The following is a 16,977-nucleotide window of genomic DNA, read 5'->3' as shown; positions in this document are numbered from 1 at the left end:
AGAAGCCACCGGTTTCCCAAATGGAAAATTTTCAAGTACATGCCTTTACACCTGGAGTAGAGGATTCAAGTACACCTAGTACAAGTGCTAAGTCGATATCATCTTTTGATGAGTCGGCCAAAGCAAAAATTGAAACTCCTGGTCCTTATCTCGAGTCTTCAAGTCAACCCTTCACCTCGTGGATTGAAGAGGGAAAAATCAACCTTAGATTTCAAACTAACAAGGAAAAATTTAAGATTAGTATTAACGAGCTTATAGTTTCTCTATTTCAGGTATATCAACAAAACTAAGATAATTGAAAATAAAAATATGTATCAACCCAGCTACAATCCAAGTTAGTATAGTAGGAAAGTATCATAGGACATAGATGAAACCAAATTCTTATACTAAGGAGGTCGAGGCATAAAATGAATTTATGGCTCTTGCCTCAGTTTATGCTACATCACCTAGCTTCTCAGAAATTTCTGCACTACCAAAATGGATCCAATAAGCTGTTCATGAAACCTGAGCAATTATTTTCCCAGAGAAGACATTATGGATTTCTACCTTTTTAGTGCAGCACTAGAACCAATCGAGACAGGCTCACACAAAGCATTTCATTTCATCAAGCTTGGAAGATCAGACATGAACATCCAGAAGTTCATCAAGGACCCTCCAGATAATGAAGCACCTCTTGTTTCATCATTTACTTAAAACGATATCTCCACTCGAAGAGTATGTGAAATCATGGTTCTGTCTCACAGAGATGGACAAAGTTCAATTTCATTTAGTTTTGTCAAAATTATGTACATGGATATTTTCTGCTAAATATCATGACATGAAAAATTACAAGTTTTGCAGAGGATATATTTGAAAATAAAAGAAATCTCATGTAGAACAGCAAGCTGATGGGGAATAAAGAAATTTGCCAAAAATTATAAACTTGGCTCATGTGGGAAGATGGTCAGAAGGAATCTACCCAAAATGCCGAAACAAGAAAGATCCAGAATTCTGAAAGGGTTTTCGGCCCATATCTGATCGAAAACATAATGCAGAGACAAGTCTAAGTGCTGATAGACCACACATGTCATGATTTTCTCATGGATCATACAAAGCAAAAAAATTCCCGACAAAGGTAAATAAGGCATGATCCAACCACTCTATTAGCGGAAGATAGACCACTCAACTACCACAACGTGACAGACCAATAACTAGTGGTATGCCAATTAAAAGATGTTGCTGGCCACAACTGACAAAGAAATTTACAAGTATGAAGTCTGAATTTCAAATCCATCAAGACTTATATATATATCACGACAGAAGAAAGATGAATGCATCATTCAACATCTTCATTTTTCTTTCAAAATATAATTTATAATATTTTCAATTTATGTATTGTAATATCGTAGCTAAACAAGTTTCTTCCCCTACAGAAAGTTAATGCGTAATAATATGTTGTATGTTTGAATAAAAGAATCAAGGCTTACTCTACATCTCATGTATTATTTTCAAAATCAAACTTCTTTGCAATACATCTTGAGGTAGGCAACGATAGAAAGTTGTGCTAAGTGCTGTTGAAGGGATCTATGTTAGGAACCAGGTGTTATGTGTGCTCGATAGGCCGTAAATATTGCGTAGCCCTATGGCTTTGGGCATGCTTAATATTTATAATAACACAACGTACCGAAAAAGAGGTTCAAAGATAATTTAGCAAAATTTTAATTAAACAAAGAGTTCAAATTAATTTTTGATGGATTAATTTAAACTATAAAAAAATAAAATATTAATTTTATATATATATATATATATATATATATTGTTATAATAACTAATAAAAGAAAGACTGATGAGTATAGAGAATTCATAAAATAAAAGTGAGAATGAGTCAATACACAGGTGTAATTTTTATTGAATACAATCACCCTATTTATAGGGGAAGATTACAACATACAAATATTTACATATATTATCTTGTAATATTTATCTTGATTACAAATATTTCAAATCTAACTAAATAAGATAATCATCTACAATAAGAATATATTTATAACACTCTCCAAAGATGATTATTTGCATAAACAATCGAGGCAAAAAATTGTATGAGACAGTCTCACGGGTCGTATTTGTGAGACGGATCTCTTATTTGGGTCATTCATGAAAAAATATTATTTTTTATGCTAAGAGTATTACTTTTCATTGTGAATATCGGTAGGGTTGATCCGTCACACAGATAAAGATCCGTGAGACAGTCTCACAAGATACCTACTCAACAATCGACTAGTCAAATATTCATTTGGCAAGATGGATGCTTAGAAACTTCATCGGACTCAATGCTACATCGTTAAAACTTTTTCAGTAAAATCCATTGAGAAAGTCCAAACGAAAGAAAAAGAGTACATCAATAAAAACTTTCTCTGGATATCTTCCCCACAATAGATGCGCCTCGGTAACCTAGTGGGACAAAATCCTAGTGAAGGAAAAAAGAGTATGACATCTCTCGCTAATTATTAGTTGCCTCATTAAAAACCTTGTCATGAAAAGCCATGTGGGAAAAATAATAGACGAAAAAAAAGAGTACAACTTTGACTGCTCTCTATATTGCAAGCATCACTTGAAATCATCAACTCTTTGTATTCCGAATTTGCACATTGATTTGCCAAAAGTTGATGCAGGTGATAATTTTGCAAAAAGATCGGTCATATTATCTTTAGTTGTTGATAATCTCTTCTATAAATCAGTGGTTTGTATGATATTGCAAAGAAAACCAATCATGTGTATTTCTGGTTGTCACTATCCTCTTTGGAGAAAATATATACATCACTGGTGTGATTGTGAGATATGATAACGTATAAATTCTTATATATGGTACTTCAAGACCAAATATCTTTTCTTCATCTTTCAAGTTGGTGAAAATGATACTTTGAGCATCAAATGGCCAAACAACCAAAAATTGATGCAAATTATAAAAGTATTTTTCGTACATTTTCTTTGTATTATAACTTATGTACATATATTCTTCTAGAAAATGTTCAATCTATAATCGTGGACAAAATTTCGTCTTTTTCAAGTATTCTATCGCAAATTTATATTTCAATAACTTATCCATTTTAGTAAACTTTTTAAGAGTACTAAGCTGAAAATATCACATGTACGATAATCATTTTAATTTTTATAATGACATGTTCTATTGAAATAATAGTTTTGTACATTGAATCTAAATCCATTTGACACCTCAAATCCTAAAAATATTTTCTATACACATTTGTAGTGATTCTCAATAAAAATGATTGACAAATGACATCCGAGATATGAGCACACTTTAGCTCAGAGTTTGTACATTGAATCTAAATCCATTTGACACCTCAAATCCTAAAAAGATTTTCTATGCACATTACTTTCAAATTAACTCATCCATGACAACTAAAAATATTTTATCATGGCCGAATTTGGGTTAGAAACTCTGAGCTAAAGTGTGCTCATATCTCAGATGTCATTTGTCAATCATTTTTATTGAGAATCACTACAAATTGTATTTCAAGATAGTCATCATTTTGCATTATAGAAAAACACATTAATAATTATATCATTTTGATCCCAAGTAATATGTGAAATATCATCTTTTAATGTACTTGTTATTCATGAGCATCCAAATTGGATTCATTAAAATATTTGGTTGATCACACTTTTAGCGGTTTTTATATTTATTTGCAAGTAATATAATATATGTCCAGCAGGACATCAATTTATTTCATAACGACTAGTCTCTATTATTACTTTGATGTTGAGATATTCATTCATTTTCTAAATGAGGTTATTTGTTACTTCAGACGAGTTGTATACATTATTCAACTAAAATATTAATGAAGCTAAATAGTATAATCGATCTTATACAAAAGATCAAATAACATATTTTGAGATTTAAACTTGGAACTTCATGTTCAGTTTATGTTACATTGGGATCGAATATCAAAAATATTCTTTTAACATCTATTTCCTCATCTTCAGCGTGGAAATATTACAATAATAACAAATGAAAAATTGCGTCATAAAAATCTCATTGTTCAAAATATTTGACCATAATATTCAAATTATTTTCAACATATCTACAATCTTTTCAAGAGATTTATTCTAATTCATTTATAGCATTTAACACATTATCAGTTGACATAATATATACAACATATATTTCAGATATCCCAAAAATATGATGTATTCAATATCAAAATCAATTGTTTCACTACTTTATTTGAGGCGGAATAAATCAACTAAACTAACATATTTATAATCATAAAATTGATATTCACGTTTTTTAATCAAGCTTGTCTTGATTATATTTTCTGAATTTTTTTTTCAAAATGTATTTTCGCAACATCAAGTTTGCGATTCATGGGCTCACATTATTTATTCATTCAAGATAATATGAGAATTTCTGCCACCTTGAGCTTATAATAATGATATCAAATTTGATAAGCCATAGATAAGAATTCATAAAATTTTCCGGATATTTGATTATCAAATCTTCATATTTATCGATCCAAGAACTTTTGGCTTCATCATTAACATCTTTGTGTGCTATCAATAGTTTGTTAACTACTTATATAATTTGAATGTTCAACCCAATCTATTATGCTAAACTCTGAAAATATTTGTATCGATGTTACTTTTGGAGAATATTAGCTCTTCTAAAGTTATTGATTTGTAATATATTATTTATACAAAATCAATATTGGCATTAGATTCACAAATACATATACGTCAATGTTTATCACTATTTTATTGCATCAGACATACCATCATCTTTTTTTCATCGCCAGTCAAACGATCTTCTAGATCATCAATACATTCATATCAACATACAATGAAAATATAATTTGGGTAGACATCATCGACCTCCACAAACTTTATAACGGACTTGATGTATATCTCAATATTTTGTGCCAATTTTATAATTCATATTTCATTTGAGATAAAAAAAAAATTGATATTAATTGTGTTCATTGGCACTATCACATTCATCTTATAGAATAGATCACATTAATTAGACAACTTTAAATAATCGTTTTTCTTTATTTCTCTTTGGATAAACAAAATACTATAACTAAGATATTGAAATTGAGAAATTGAACTTACATTTTCAAATTCTACATACTTTTTCAAATTTTTACATGTATAAAGTAGATCTTTCACCTTAAATAACGACATTCGATCTTTCATTAATGTCACTCCTCCACATTAGATTTTTTGTTCCTACGTTTGCAGAACATATAAAACAACATTATGTAATACAATATTTTATCATTTATTAGCATTTTAAAATAAATACAATTTTAGTAAAATAATTTCGAGACTAGTCAAAATTATATCCACAATAAAAAAAATGAAATCAATTATTTCTTTAATTTGATTTGTCTTTATTTTCAAATCTTAAAATATTATAATATTCACAATAAATAAACATTAGTATTCATATAAAATAACGTTTCATTAAATAACATTAGGGTAAAAAAAAACAAAATATGGATAATTACTCATATTCACGTAGTTATGTCATGATTTAAGAATTTATCATAAGAACTATATATGCTGATGCATGATAGCTTAAAAAAAACATAATATACGCATATTGGTTAACATAAGAATAACATGCAATGGAATATAGAATTGAAAATCGGTGGCAGTTGATGAGAAATACGTGAATGTTCAAAGCTCAATTTACTGCCATGATCGTTCAAGACTGCCATAATCGACGGTATTTAATATAGACGGTGATATCAATTTACTGAATTTACAATTTATTTTTTTTTTTCGATTGATGGCGTTGTGGTATCACTGTCATATATTATCTTTCAAAAATTGTGGTCTCACTGTCACACACACACACACACATATATATTATCACACAATCTATGTAGTTCATCATCGAACATGAAGTTACTATACATAATAAAACAATGACAAATAATATATCATATCTTTTCTTTTGATATATCTTAGAGCTTAATCATATTCTTTAGGAATATAGACAATTTTAGATCCTATATCGACATTTTTTAAGAAATTGTAATAAATTTCTCAATCATAAATTTCTCAAAAAACATTTAATCAAAAAGGCATTAAATGAATATTCTTCAAGAATATTGTCAAATCTTGAATTTTATATAAATATTATTCATGAATATCAGCAAATTTTTGACCTTTTGACCAATATTTCTTTTTAAATATTGATATACCTTGACATAGATATATATCTTTCAGTAATACTTATGCATCTTAGATCTAATATCAGATATCAGCAGTGAATATCTTCGGTTTTTCAATATATGAAATCATACATCATATTTTTATCATGAATTTTTTTTGTATTATCAATATATTATATCATTATCACGAATATATTTAGATTCTCGATATATTTAATCATGAATTTCTCTCAATATAAAATCATGTTATGCTACTTTAGAGACATCAAAATCATGATATTTAATGGGCATCAATATATCAATAATTATAAATGTGTTACTTTCAGAGCACTAACAAATATATCATAAAATTGAGCATTGACAACACGTTGTGCTAAATAGAACGATAAATATGTTTATTCTCAGTTGTTTACCGTATCGTGCTGATAACGTATTATAAACCATAAAAGAAAGGAAGATGAGCAAAGATAATACATGAAAGAAAAGATAGAATTTTTATTGAACAAAATCAACTTGTTTATAAAAAAAGATTATAACATGCAAATCTTTTCGGATATTATCTTTTCATATTTATATCGATTAGAAATCTTTTAAACCTAACTAAATAATATAATATCTATCGTACAATGTATATTTATAATATATATATATGTTATATATATTTATGTGTCACACACAGCATTGCAGAAGGAAGAAGCGGAAATGGTGTCGACGAGGCGAAATGGATCTCTGCCGGAGAATAAGAAGAGATCATCTTCGCCGTCCGATGACAGCAGCAAGCCTTCCTCTCCCAAGCGTCAAAAGGCACAATCATCTTCTCTCTCTCTCTCGATTGTTTTTTTAATATATTTTTACCCTGGGGAATTCTAAGCCGTTTTCTCTATTTTGCTGGATTATTTGATGCGGAACGTTGATTTTTTCATCGGTTTTCAATTTTTCATTCTCGGTGTAGGGTGAGAGCAGTAGTAATAATATGAAGAATCATATAAATGGCAGCAATTCGAAGTCATCGGGGATTCAGCTGGTGGAGAATCCGAAGAAAATAAGTTCCAATGATCCGCCTGAACTCCCTGCAGCCACCGCTGCAGCCGCTTCGATCTCTGATGCTATTCCGGTGATCGCTGAAGGTTAGTATGAGGTTTTACGTTGAGATTGATGGAAAGTTGTTATTGGAATCGTTGCATGTGCGGAAATGCTGAATATTGGTCATTTCGATTTTTTTTTTGAAAATTCAGGTGCTACGGCCGCTGTAGATGACAAGCCCAGGAACTCGTTTACTTCATGGAAGCAACTTCAAGGTTTCGAGACGAACACGCCTTGGTGCAGGCTTTTATCTGAATCCCCTCTGGTGATTTTTTTTAATTTGTATTTGTATTCTTTAGTGGTTCTGGTGCAGTGGTGTGTGTACCAGACAGAGCTGTTGTCTTATATCTCTCATCTGACGACCAGATTCAATTGTAAATGTTTAGTGATTTGTAATTCAATGGAGTGACTACAGTCTGTCTGTTTGCAGAAACCAACCATTTCTGTGCGCGCAACAAATTTCTCAGTGGGATCAAGCAAAAAAGCAGATCTTTTGATCCGTGATCAAACAAATAGTGCAATCTCCTGTTCACTAAGGCTCACCCAGGTATCTCTTGTATCCAAACATACTTGCATTATACGCTCCCTGCAGTTTTTTCTGTGCAACGGGATTTTGAACATTTTGCCTCATGCCTTGATAAATGTAAAATCCTCATAAAAAGTGGAAGTGAAGATAATGTGGAATTTTGCTTCGTTTATGATATATTGTTCCTTTTTACTAGTGTTGTTGATTCTGCGAAAGAGAGGATTATGAAATGTCATATGGAGATTACCCTACTTGTATTTAAATTGCGGTGCAGTTGTTTATTCTGAAGACTAAATTCAAACTTTTTAATCTGAAAGTTTTTCCATTATTTATTTTGGAGCAATCATCAGCATGTGGATAAACCTGTTGCCGTGCTGGAAAGCTGCGGAAACAAAGGACGTGTGAAAGTGAATGGTAGAGCAATTAAGAAAAATTCAAGTTATTATCTCAATTCAGGGGATGAAGTGGTTTTCGGATATATTGGAAGTCACGCATATGTATCCTTGTGATTTTTGTACTGTTGCTAGTCGACCTACTTTCTTTTTCGTTTTACCAAAATATCCTATGTTCATCTGAGTTGCTTTAATCCTCGTCCATATAGATTTTCCAGCAGCTATCTTATGAACAAATAATTAAGAGCCCCCCACCTCATGTTCAGACTAATGTGGGAAAGTTAATCCACACTGAAAGGCGTGCTGGAGAGGCATCAGCTATTGCTGGTGCCTCTATTTTGGCTTCCCTTTCTAATTTGCGTCAAGATTTGTCACGGTTTAAGCCTACATCACAGGCCAGTGGTAAAAAGTATCGAGGGAGTGAACTACTCGGCTCCCCTACTTTTAATAAAGATGAGCGTTACAGACGAGAAGTCAACTCTGCAACAAATTTAGGGACTGAAGCAGCTGTGGATATTGGTCCTGCTGGCAAGATCTACCCTCTTGATGGATATGCAGAATCTGGATCAGAGGCAAGAAACAGTGACCACACGTAGCACACTTGCTTCAACATTCATAATGTTACATTTCCTATAATTTACAATTAAGCAGCCATTGTGCAAACAGGACGAGAGAGGTTGGACTAAGGAATCAAATCCGGCATCACTATCAGGCACACATACACGAACTTCAGTATTTAGAGAAGGCATACTTGCATCCATTTTATATGGGCAGCAATTAGAAGTTTCATTTGAGAATTTTCCATACTATTTGAGGTAATGCTTTGACAGGATATAATCTAAGCAGACTTTAAGTTCAGGTTCTTACTGAAGATCTATGACGTGGATGTACAACCGTTCTTCTTCTGTTGGTTTTCTGGTTTCTTGTTTCTACTTTATTAACAAATAAAAAATGCATGCCCCCATTTACTAATTATTGTGTTTAACTTGCAGTGAAAGTACAAAAAGTTTGTTAGTTGCAACTTCATATATACAACTGAAGCACAAGAATCTAGTAAAATTTACCTCAAAGCTTCCTACGTTGAATCCAAGAATCTTGCTGTCTGGTCCTGCAGGTCGCTGACTAGTTCGTTTTAGTATTTATGGGGCACATTCACAATCGTTTTTAAATTCCTGTACCATGATTTCAATGAGGCCTGAATTATGTTTGTATTTGTATTTTTCAGGGTCCGACATCTATCAAGAGATGTTAGCAAAGGCTCTTGCTCAGTACTTTGGCGCTAAATTGCTTATATTTGACAGCCATTCCTTTTTGGGAGTACGATTATATTGCCCCAGATCTGACTTTGGTTGTTTTTTATACTCTTTGATCAAGGAACTTCTTTGTGCACCAGTTACTCGTCGAGGAACCTTTTTGTACATCAGTCTTTAGGAAACTCCCAACTATTGTCTTACAAAACATGCTACGTAAAAGCTGACAAAAATTGCTTTTCATGCTTGACACGATCTTTGGGGACACGATCTTTGTCCGCTGTTTATGTACCAAACATGAATTAGTAGAACCACAGATTCAACAGAACTTTTTTCTTTTCTTTTCTTTTCTTTTCTTTTTTTTTAAAAAAAGAACGAGTCAGAAAATATGCAATTTCAAATACACGGAGCAGTATTTCTTTGGTGATTACGTGTTTCTTCGACTTTAAATTTATTTTTGAACAATTTTTATTTGACGCGGATGGATAGATGAAGTGTCGTGTATACGTTATTAGGTTATGGATTTTATTTTACTTTGATCAGAAACAAATGGATGGAGTGTCATGTATTGGTTGTTCTTTCGTTTTAGGGTTCTTATAAGGATGTCGAGCTTCTCAAAGAGGGACTCAGTGCAAAAAAAGTGTGCCACAGTTGCAAACAAGTTACTGGATCTGCAGAGCTTGCTAGAGACATGGAACTTGCATCTGGCGAGACTAGCTACCCCGACTTCGTTGAGTCCTCCCCTTGGTTCAGATCCATTGTTAAAAATGGAACCTAACATGGTTCTTATTTCTTTGAGCGCATCTAAGCCTTCGATCAAATTTGGTAAGTGTGCTGTGTTTTGGTAGGTTAATGCTTGTGTTCTAGCAGCATTCTGAAACAATTCTTTATAGTTTTTCACCTCCGATTTTAGCCTGGTTGTTGAAAGTTGTTTCAGGTGACAGAGTTAAATTCATTGGAGGTCCATCTTCTGGTGAAATATATACAGGTTCTACTGGGTAATGTTAAAATTCCAGCCTGGCTTTAACGTTTGTATTGTCCTATAGAAATATGGTTATTTAATAGTTCATGAGACACACACTTAAGATTAGGACTCAAAATAGACTCATCCCTTGCATCTGGAAGCTAGCTAAGGCACTGCCCTTTGGTAAAGCTTGTGCTTTTGCCATGAAGCGCATATGAAATTCAATTCCTATCAAGAAAATGTCAAGGGTCTTATTGAGAACGTGTGCTGATGCTAGATTTCACTACAAAGTTCTTTAATAAGCACCTTGTTGTTCCCTCATCTTGCTATACACTCAATGACAGCACATGATAACTTGAATAATAGCTTAATAATGGTGGGAGTTTTTCTGTCTCAGAATTTTAGTTTGATGTGTGAATCATATCGTTGATGTACTGCATCTTAAGGCCCATTCTGCCTCTGCACTTAACATGTAATGCAACAAAATAGTGCTGGCTCGCAAAATCATCATATGGAGAACCTCACTGATTGTCTACACCTGATCTTGTTACCACTGTCAATTTATGCTTCTAGTTGCTGTAATGTTGAATGTACATAAAGTGAACAATTTTCTTTATTCATTAGTATTTGATGTAAGTTACGGAGTTCTCTAAATTGTGAACCTTGAATATATTAAATGGAAACCAAATTAAGTATTTGTTCTCTACTCTAAGGGCTTTTATTAGTAATGGATGCAATCTTTTTCTTGTTTGGATTTTTGCAGTTTTGCGCATTTTATTTAAAAACAGGAGCATTTTTATTTATTGCACGTTTTATGACGTTAACACCTTTTTAGCTTGATCTCTAGGGGCCCAACTCCTGGAATGCGAGGGAAGGTGCTGTTGCCATTTGAAGATAATCCACTGTCAAAAATTGGTGTTAGATTTGACAAATTCATACTAGATGGAGTAGATTTTGGAGGCCTTTGTGATAATGGTCACGGATTCTTCTGCCATGGTGATGTCCAACTTTATCACGATTTCTACTTTCCCACACATTAGATCATGTTGCCGTATTTGTATGAGCCATATGAAATTCTTAGATTTCATTTGTACTTATACGTTTTGTCTCTTTATCTCCACCCAGCCAATGAACTACGCTTGGACAGCTCTGTTGTTGAGGATACGGATAAGTTGCTTATTAACACAATGTTTGAGGTGGGATTGCTTTTGTGTTGGAAATCACCGGGTTTACAATCATTACTTGTCGTCGTATTTTCTTATAGATTAATTTGTTTCACTTGTCTCTATCAATAGACCGTGTTCGATGAGAGCAGAGCTTCCCCTTTCATTTTGTTTATGAAAGATGCAGAGAAATTCATGGCTGGAAATTCAGGATCATGTACTCTATTCAAGAACAAACTTGAGAGGCTTCCTGATAACGTAGTTATAATTGGTTCACACATTCAGACTGACAGTCGCAAGGAAAAGGTAGAGTTTGTGCATGATATCCAAAATACATTTATAGATTTTAATTCCTTCTTAATTCTGCTGATCACGGCTCATGATTTGACAGAGCATATTATTTGTGTTTTAAGTTTGAAGTCAAAATTTTATCACAACTATTTTGAGTTTCATTTGGTAAGCCAGTTTTCCCTTCTGCAGTCTCATCCTGGTGGTTTGCTGTTCACAAAATTAGGTGGCAATCAGACTACTTTACTTGACTTGAATTTCCCTGTAAGAGTCTTTTAATTATTTGTCTTTATTGTCCTGGTATTGTTTGTCTTCTTTTTTGGGCGAATACAATGACAAAGTATGCATTTGAATGTGCAAGATGTATGGCCTTTTGTTACTCCCTCTAAAGTGACGTACCTTTAAAGCATTCTCGAGTTGCTTTACTTTTATGTGTGCCTTTTATGCTTATCAGGAGATTCATCTCGAGAACTTTGTGAATCGTATTTCTTTAGAAGTATTCTTTCCCTTCCCATTCACTTTTATAATAATGGAACGGACAGGAGTTCTTAGTGTTTCTTTGATCCAAACCTCAATCACAGTGAACAGAAATGTTTGATTTTCCTTTTGGAGTGTTTTTGTTTTGACTTCCAGAAGTATGCCTGTATATCTTTTTGGTTCTTGTCATATAGCTGGTGTATTCCAGTTTCTTTTGTTTAGATTTATAATCTTGTTCTTGATATTTTTCACTTTTGATGTTGGCCTTAAAATAATTTAGTATTGATTAACCCAGGATGGTTTTGGGAGGTTACGTGATAGACCAAAGGATGTTACCAAGGCAACTAAGCTTCTGTCCAAACTATTTCCCAACAAAGTGACTATTCACGTGCCTCAGGTTTGTTGTTGAAATGGCATCCATATATATGTGTGTGTGTGTGTGTGTGTATACTGTGCCAAAAAAGGTGTAATGATGCATATCAAAACTGCAGGATGAAGCGCTTCTGGTCAGTTGGAAGTGCCAATTGGATCGGGATGCTGAAACATTGAAACTAAAAGCCAATTTGTCTAATATACAAACGGTGAGAATTTTTTTTCATTGTACACACACACACACACACACATATATATAGCAGTTTTAGTTCTTTTAGCCAACGTCCTTGTTATCCCTATTTGGTATGAATATTCTTAGTTAAACTTTTTCCCATCAACCATTCAAAATTTTTTTGTTGTTATTTGTCCCCATTGAACAAAAGACCTAATCTGAATGACACAAAGGCAGACTAACATTCAATACCTTCATTTATGCATAGATTTCTTCTCTGTAAACATCAGCAGTTATTGGCACTAACAAAGGGCCTTGCCATTTGTATCTCATTTGTTGTATATATGTTTCCCGTTGAATTTTCTGTACTGCTGTACCCTGAGACAGCTGGTTGCTTTGTTTGATGAGTTCATCTTATATGCAGGTCTTGAACCGTTATGAATTGGGGTGTGATGAATTGGATACATTGAGTATCAAAGACTTATCGCTTACAAATGAGAGTAAGTGTTTCTTTTGGTGTCCATGCACCAGAAATTAGATCCTACATATTTTCATTTTGATGCATGCACTTCTGGCATGATACAAAACTTTGGGATACAAATCTAGAAAGTAGTTTTTGAAATAATTTGAAGGTGCGGAGAAGGTTGTCGGATGGGCTATAAGTAATCATTTGATGATGGACCCTAAAGCTGAAGCACAACCCAGGCTTGTTTTATCCGTGGAGAGGTATTAGAAAGCAGCCACTTATTATATATTGATAAATATCAATTAATAGTAAATAGTTAGAAGTATTATGGTATTATTTGCAGCATTCTCCATGGCATTGGAATTTTACAATCAATAATGAATGAATCCAAAACTTTAAAGAAGTCCCTCAAGGTGATATTTACTTGGCATCATTCAATACGTTATTGTCTGTTGTTGATTTTTGTCTTTATCCATTTACAAAATTGTGTTTGGGACCTACCAGGATGTTGAGACAGACAACGAATTTGAGAAGAGGCTTTTGGCTGATGTGATCCCTCCTAGTGATATTGGGGTGACATTTGATGATATAGGAGCACTGGAAAATGTGAAAGATACGTTGAAGGAGCTGGTGATGCTTCCTTTACAGAGGCCAGAGCTTTTCAGCAAGGGTCAACTCACCAAGGTTATGTTTTTATTCCATTTACTGTAATTGCTGCCTCTATACTGAAAGGAGAGTTTCAGTAAAAGTAATTTGACTGCTGTGGAATCTAGTTTTGGTGGGATGTTTATAATTGTTGTGACAGCAATGTTTTGCATCCGAGATATCTTTTCTTACATGCCTTATGCAATCATATGTGGTCCCTATCGAAATCGAAGTGTCTTTTCGTCCACCCATCTTGTAGTCTATGGCAATATTTAGTGATCCAATGAAGATTGTGATCACGTGCCTATGCCTGATACCAATGTAAAAGGGGATTTATGTAAAGACCTTTCGCGATTGCGATGGGCATGTGTTTTAAATAGAAGTCTTTTATTCACTATACTCCGTTCTCGAATTTACCATTCAAATGCAATTTTGGTTTGCATGTGAGATTTTAGAGTATGGTCACATCTCCTTTATTTTATGGAAAATATACCCTGAAAATATATTTCCAAAAGTCAAATTGGGGAATGTGCTGTAACTTGTATATTTTATTATGTTTTGTAAATTAGATATTTATCAGCACATTGGGTTATTTTTCTTCTTTAATAATAAGTGGATATAAAAATTTTATAAATAGTATTTTGAGTTAGAATACATATTAATACTGTGTTGTTGATTGGAGTGATAATAAGATAAATTAAAGTAATGATTATATGAGGGAATGTGAAAATGGAATTGAGATATATTCGGGTAAAAATATTTGAAAGTAATATAGGTATTGTTTATGTTTCCCAGACATTAAATTATTGAATTATTTCTGGAAAACATAGACAAAAATAGCTATGTTATTTCTGGAAGCATGCATGAATTTATTTCTGAAAACATGAACAAACGTTTAGTCTTTTCTGCTGCTTTTGGATTGCTTGGATAACCAATATTTTTTTAGAGAGATTTATTCGTGCACTCTGGGTTTCAGTAGAACCCTTTCATTTATTTTTTTTATCATGCAGCCCTGCAAAGGTATACTTCTATTTGGGCCCCCTGGAACAGGAAAGACAATGCTTGCAAAGTCTGTTGCCACTGAAGCGGGTGCAAACTTCATTAACATTTCAATGTCCAGTATAACTTCAAAGGTTGTTCAAGAGCAAGTTCAGTTTGACTATTATACTATTTCAGGTGATGTCATAACAAGAAGTGCCTTCATCCATATAACTCCAATCGCTTTCTTATTTCTACTTGCAGTGGTTTGGTGAGGGTGAGAAATATGTCAAGGCTGTCTTCTCGCTAGCTAGCAAAATGGCACCTAGTGTTATATTTGTTGATGAAGTATGCTATATTACTCTACACTGTTACTAATCCTTTAAACCTTCTACATTCTGCACTGATCGTGTCGATGTTATACTTTTATTGATATTGTAGGTTGATAGCATGCTGGGACGTAGGGAAAACCCTGGAGAACATGAGGCCATGCGTAAAATGAAAAATGAATTTATGTTGAACTGGGATGGGCTGCGAACAAAAGATACTGAACGTGTTTTGGTACTTGCAGCAACAAACAGGCCTTTTGACCTTGACGAGGCTGTGATAAGGCGGCTCCCACGTAGGTAAAAATGAGACTGGAAATTCTGAATGTTCAAATTTGAACATGAAACATTTGACTCTTGTGCTTATGCTGTATTTTTTGTAGATTGATGGTCAACTTACCAGATACTGCTAACAGAGAAAAGATCTTAAGAGTGATTCTGGCTAAAGAGGACTTATCTCCTGACCTGGATCTGGGTTCAGTATCAAGCATGACCAATGGCTATTCTGGAAGCGACCTAAAGGTTTGGTGCTTCCAAGCTTTAGTTATAAATGATTTGTAGAAGCAGAGCTCTCTTTAATTTAACATCTGTTTTTTTATTTCAGAATCTGTGTGTGACAGCTGCACATTGCCCAATCAGAGAGATTTTAGAAAAAGAAAAAAAGGTATTTTCACCTGTTTGATGTTTTTCAACTTTTATTGAACAATCCAGAGGGGGTCAGAAACAGATCGCTTATGAGATGTGAGAATTAAACTCATGTGGCATGTGTATCCTATCGTGGGTTTTGGCTGACTGAGTAAGCAATGTGAATTGTCATCTCTTTCCAGTCAAGTTACTGCAACGGTTCTTTCCTGAACCTTTTTGTTGTTTCTCATGATTGGATTATTTATGAGGATGTTTAAGATCTAGAGTCCATTGACTATCTTGTTGCAGCTATTATGTTCTGGTTCCGGATGCATATTTCTTCTGTTAGCCTTATTTTGTTTTTGGTATGACAGTACCTTCTTAGATTGGAGAAAAGGATTAACTTATTTATTTTTTGCAAATATCGTTTCTGAAGAGATGCTGGCCCTTGTTTTTGCGAAATTTATAGTCTTTTAATTGTTGGAGTTAATTGATAGGAACAAGCTGCTGCTCTTGCTGAAGGGAGATCTCCACCCGCTTTAAGTGGTAGTTCCGATATCCGCCCGCTAAATATGGGCGACTTCAAATTCGCTCATGAAAGGGTGCGCCAAAACCATTAGAATCCTGTTACTTTTTTCATCAATCTATCCATGTCCTAAACTACACGTCTTTCTTCTGCGCAGGTCTCTGCAAGTGTTTCATCCGAATCGACAAACATGACGGAGCTTCTCCAGTGGAATGAAATTTACGGTGAAGGAGGCTCAAGGCGGAAAAAATCGCTTAGCTATTTCATGTGAAGGCTTGCTTTTGTTCAATTTGTTCTTTTGACCCTTTTCTTGAGCCAGCCACTCAATTTTGGACGGCCCCTGAAACCCCCAGCATTGTACAATGACATACAGGTATTTAAGAAAGCGACATGATTCAGTTTCAGTTTTCCTTTACCAGCACAAGAATTAGTCGATACGACAATGCTAGGAAGATGGACAGAAACCTGCCCTGTGCATATATTTATAACCATTCATAATTGTTACTATTGATGACAAACAATAAAGTAAACCTTGCTTTCAACTCA

At 33.7% G+C, this 16,977-nt stretch overlaps 2 protein-coding genes across 5 annotated transcripts; both read left to right on the top strand.

The window, feature by feature from the left end:
* The first annotated feature begins 6,841 nt into the window (after window positions 1-6,841).
* On the top strand, window positions 6,842-8,723 carry LOC142528219 (uncharacterized). Its single transcript, XM_075633252.1, has 6 exons — window positions 6,842-6,983; window positions 7,132-7,306; window positions 7,415-7,527; window positions 7,693-7,809; window positions 8,139-8,285; window positions 8,581-8,723. The coding sequence occupies exons 1-6, from the start codon at window positions 6,882-6,884 to the stop codon at window positions 8,584-8,586; spliced, it is 660 nt and encodes a 219-aa protein (XP_075489367.1). The 5' UTR covers window positions 6,842-6,881; the 3' UTR covers window positions 8,587-8,723.
* Window positions 8,724-9,180: 457 nt separating this feature from the next.
* LOC142528218 (uncharacterized) lies at window positions 9,181-16,977 on the top strand. Of its 4 annotated transcripts, XR_012815671.1 has the most exons (22): window positions 9,181-9,294; window positions 9,406-9,497; window positions 10,020-10,255; window positions 10,368-10,428; window positions 11,230-11,390; window positions 11,520-11,590; window positions 11,690-11,863; window positions 12,038-12,109; window positions 12,618-12,719; window positions 12,814-12,903; window positions 13,291-13,366; window positions 13,499-13,592; window positions 13,676-13,745; window positions 13,837-14,016; window positions 14,988-15,110; window positions 15,220-15,303; window positions 15,397-15,581; window positions 15,665-15,803; window positions 15,886-15,945; window positions 16,403-16,507; window positions 16,589-16,804; window positions 16,851-16,977. XR_012815671.1 is itself a non-coding variant. In XM_075633250.1 (21 exons), exons 3-21 carry the CDS (start codon window positions 10,033-10,035, stop codon window positions 16,700-16,702), a joined length of 2,172 nt encoding a protein of 723 aa, XP_075489365.1. In that variant the 5' UTR covers window positions 9,181-9,294; window positions 9,406-9,497; window positions 10,020-10,032; the 3' UTR covers window positions 16,703-16,977. The 4 variants fall into 4 exon arrangements, 3 of the variants coding, with proteins under 3 accessions (XP_075489365.1, XP_075489364.1, XP_075489366.1); XM_075633250.1 differs by having other exon boundaries at window positions 11,242-11,390; window positions 16,589-16,977; XM_075633249.1 differs by having other exon boundaries at window positions 16,589-16,977.

This window comes from Primulina tabacum, chromosome 16 (genome assembly GCF_025594145.1).
Source record: "Primulina tabacum isolate GXHZ01 chromosome 16, ASM2559414v2, whole genome shotgun sequence".
NCBI classification, from domain to species: Eukaryota; Viridiplantae; Streptophyta; class Magnoliopsida; order Lamiales; family Gesneriaceae; genus Primulina; species Primulina tabacum.
The sequence above is the reverse complement of the archived record's forward strand: the minus strand, read 5'-3'. Positions and strand labels throughout refer to the sequence as shown.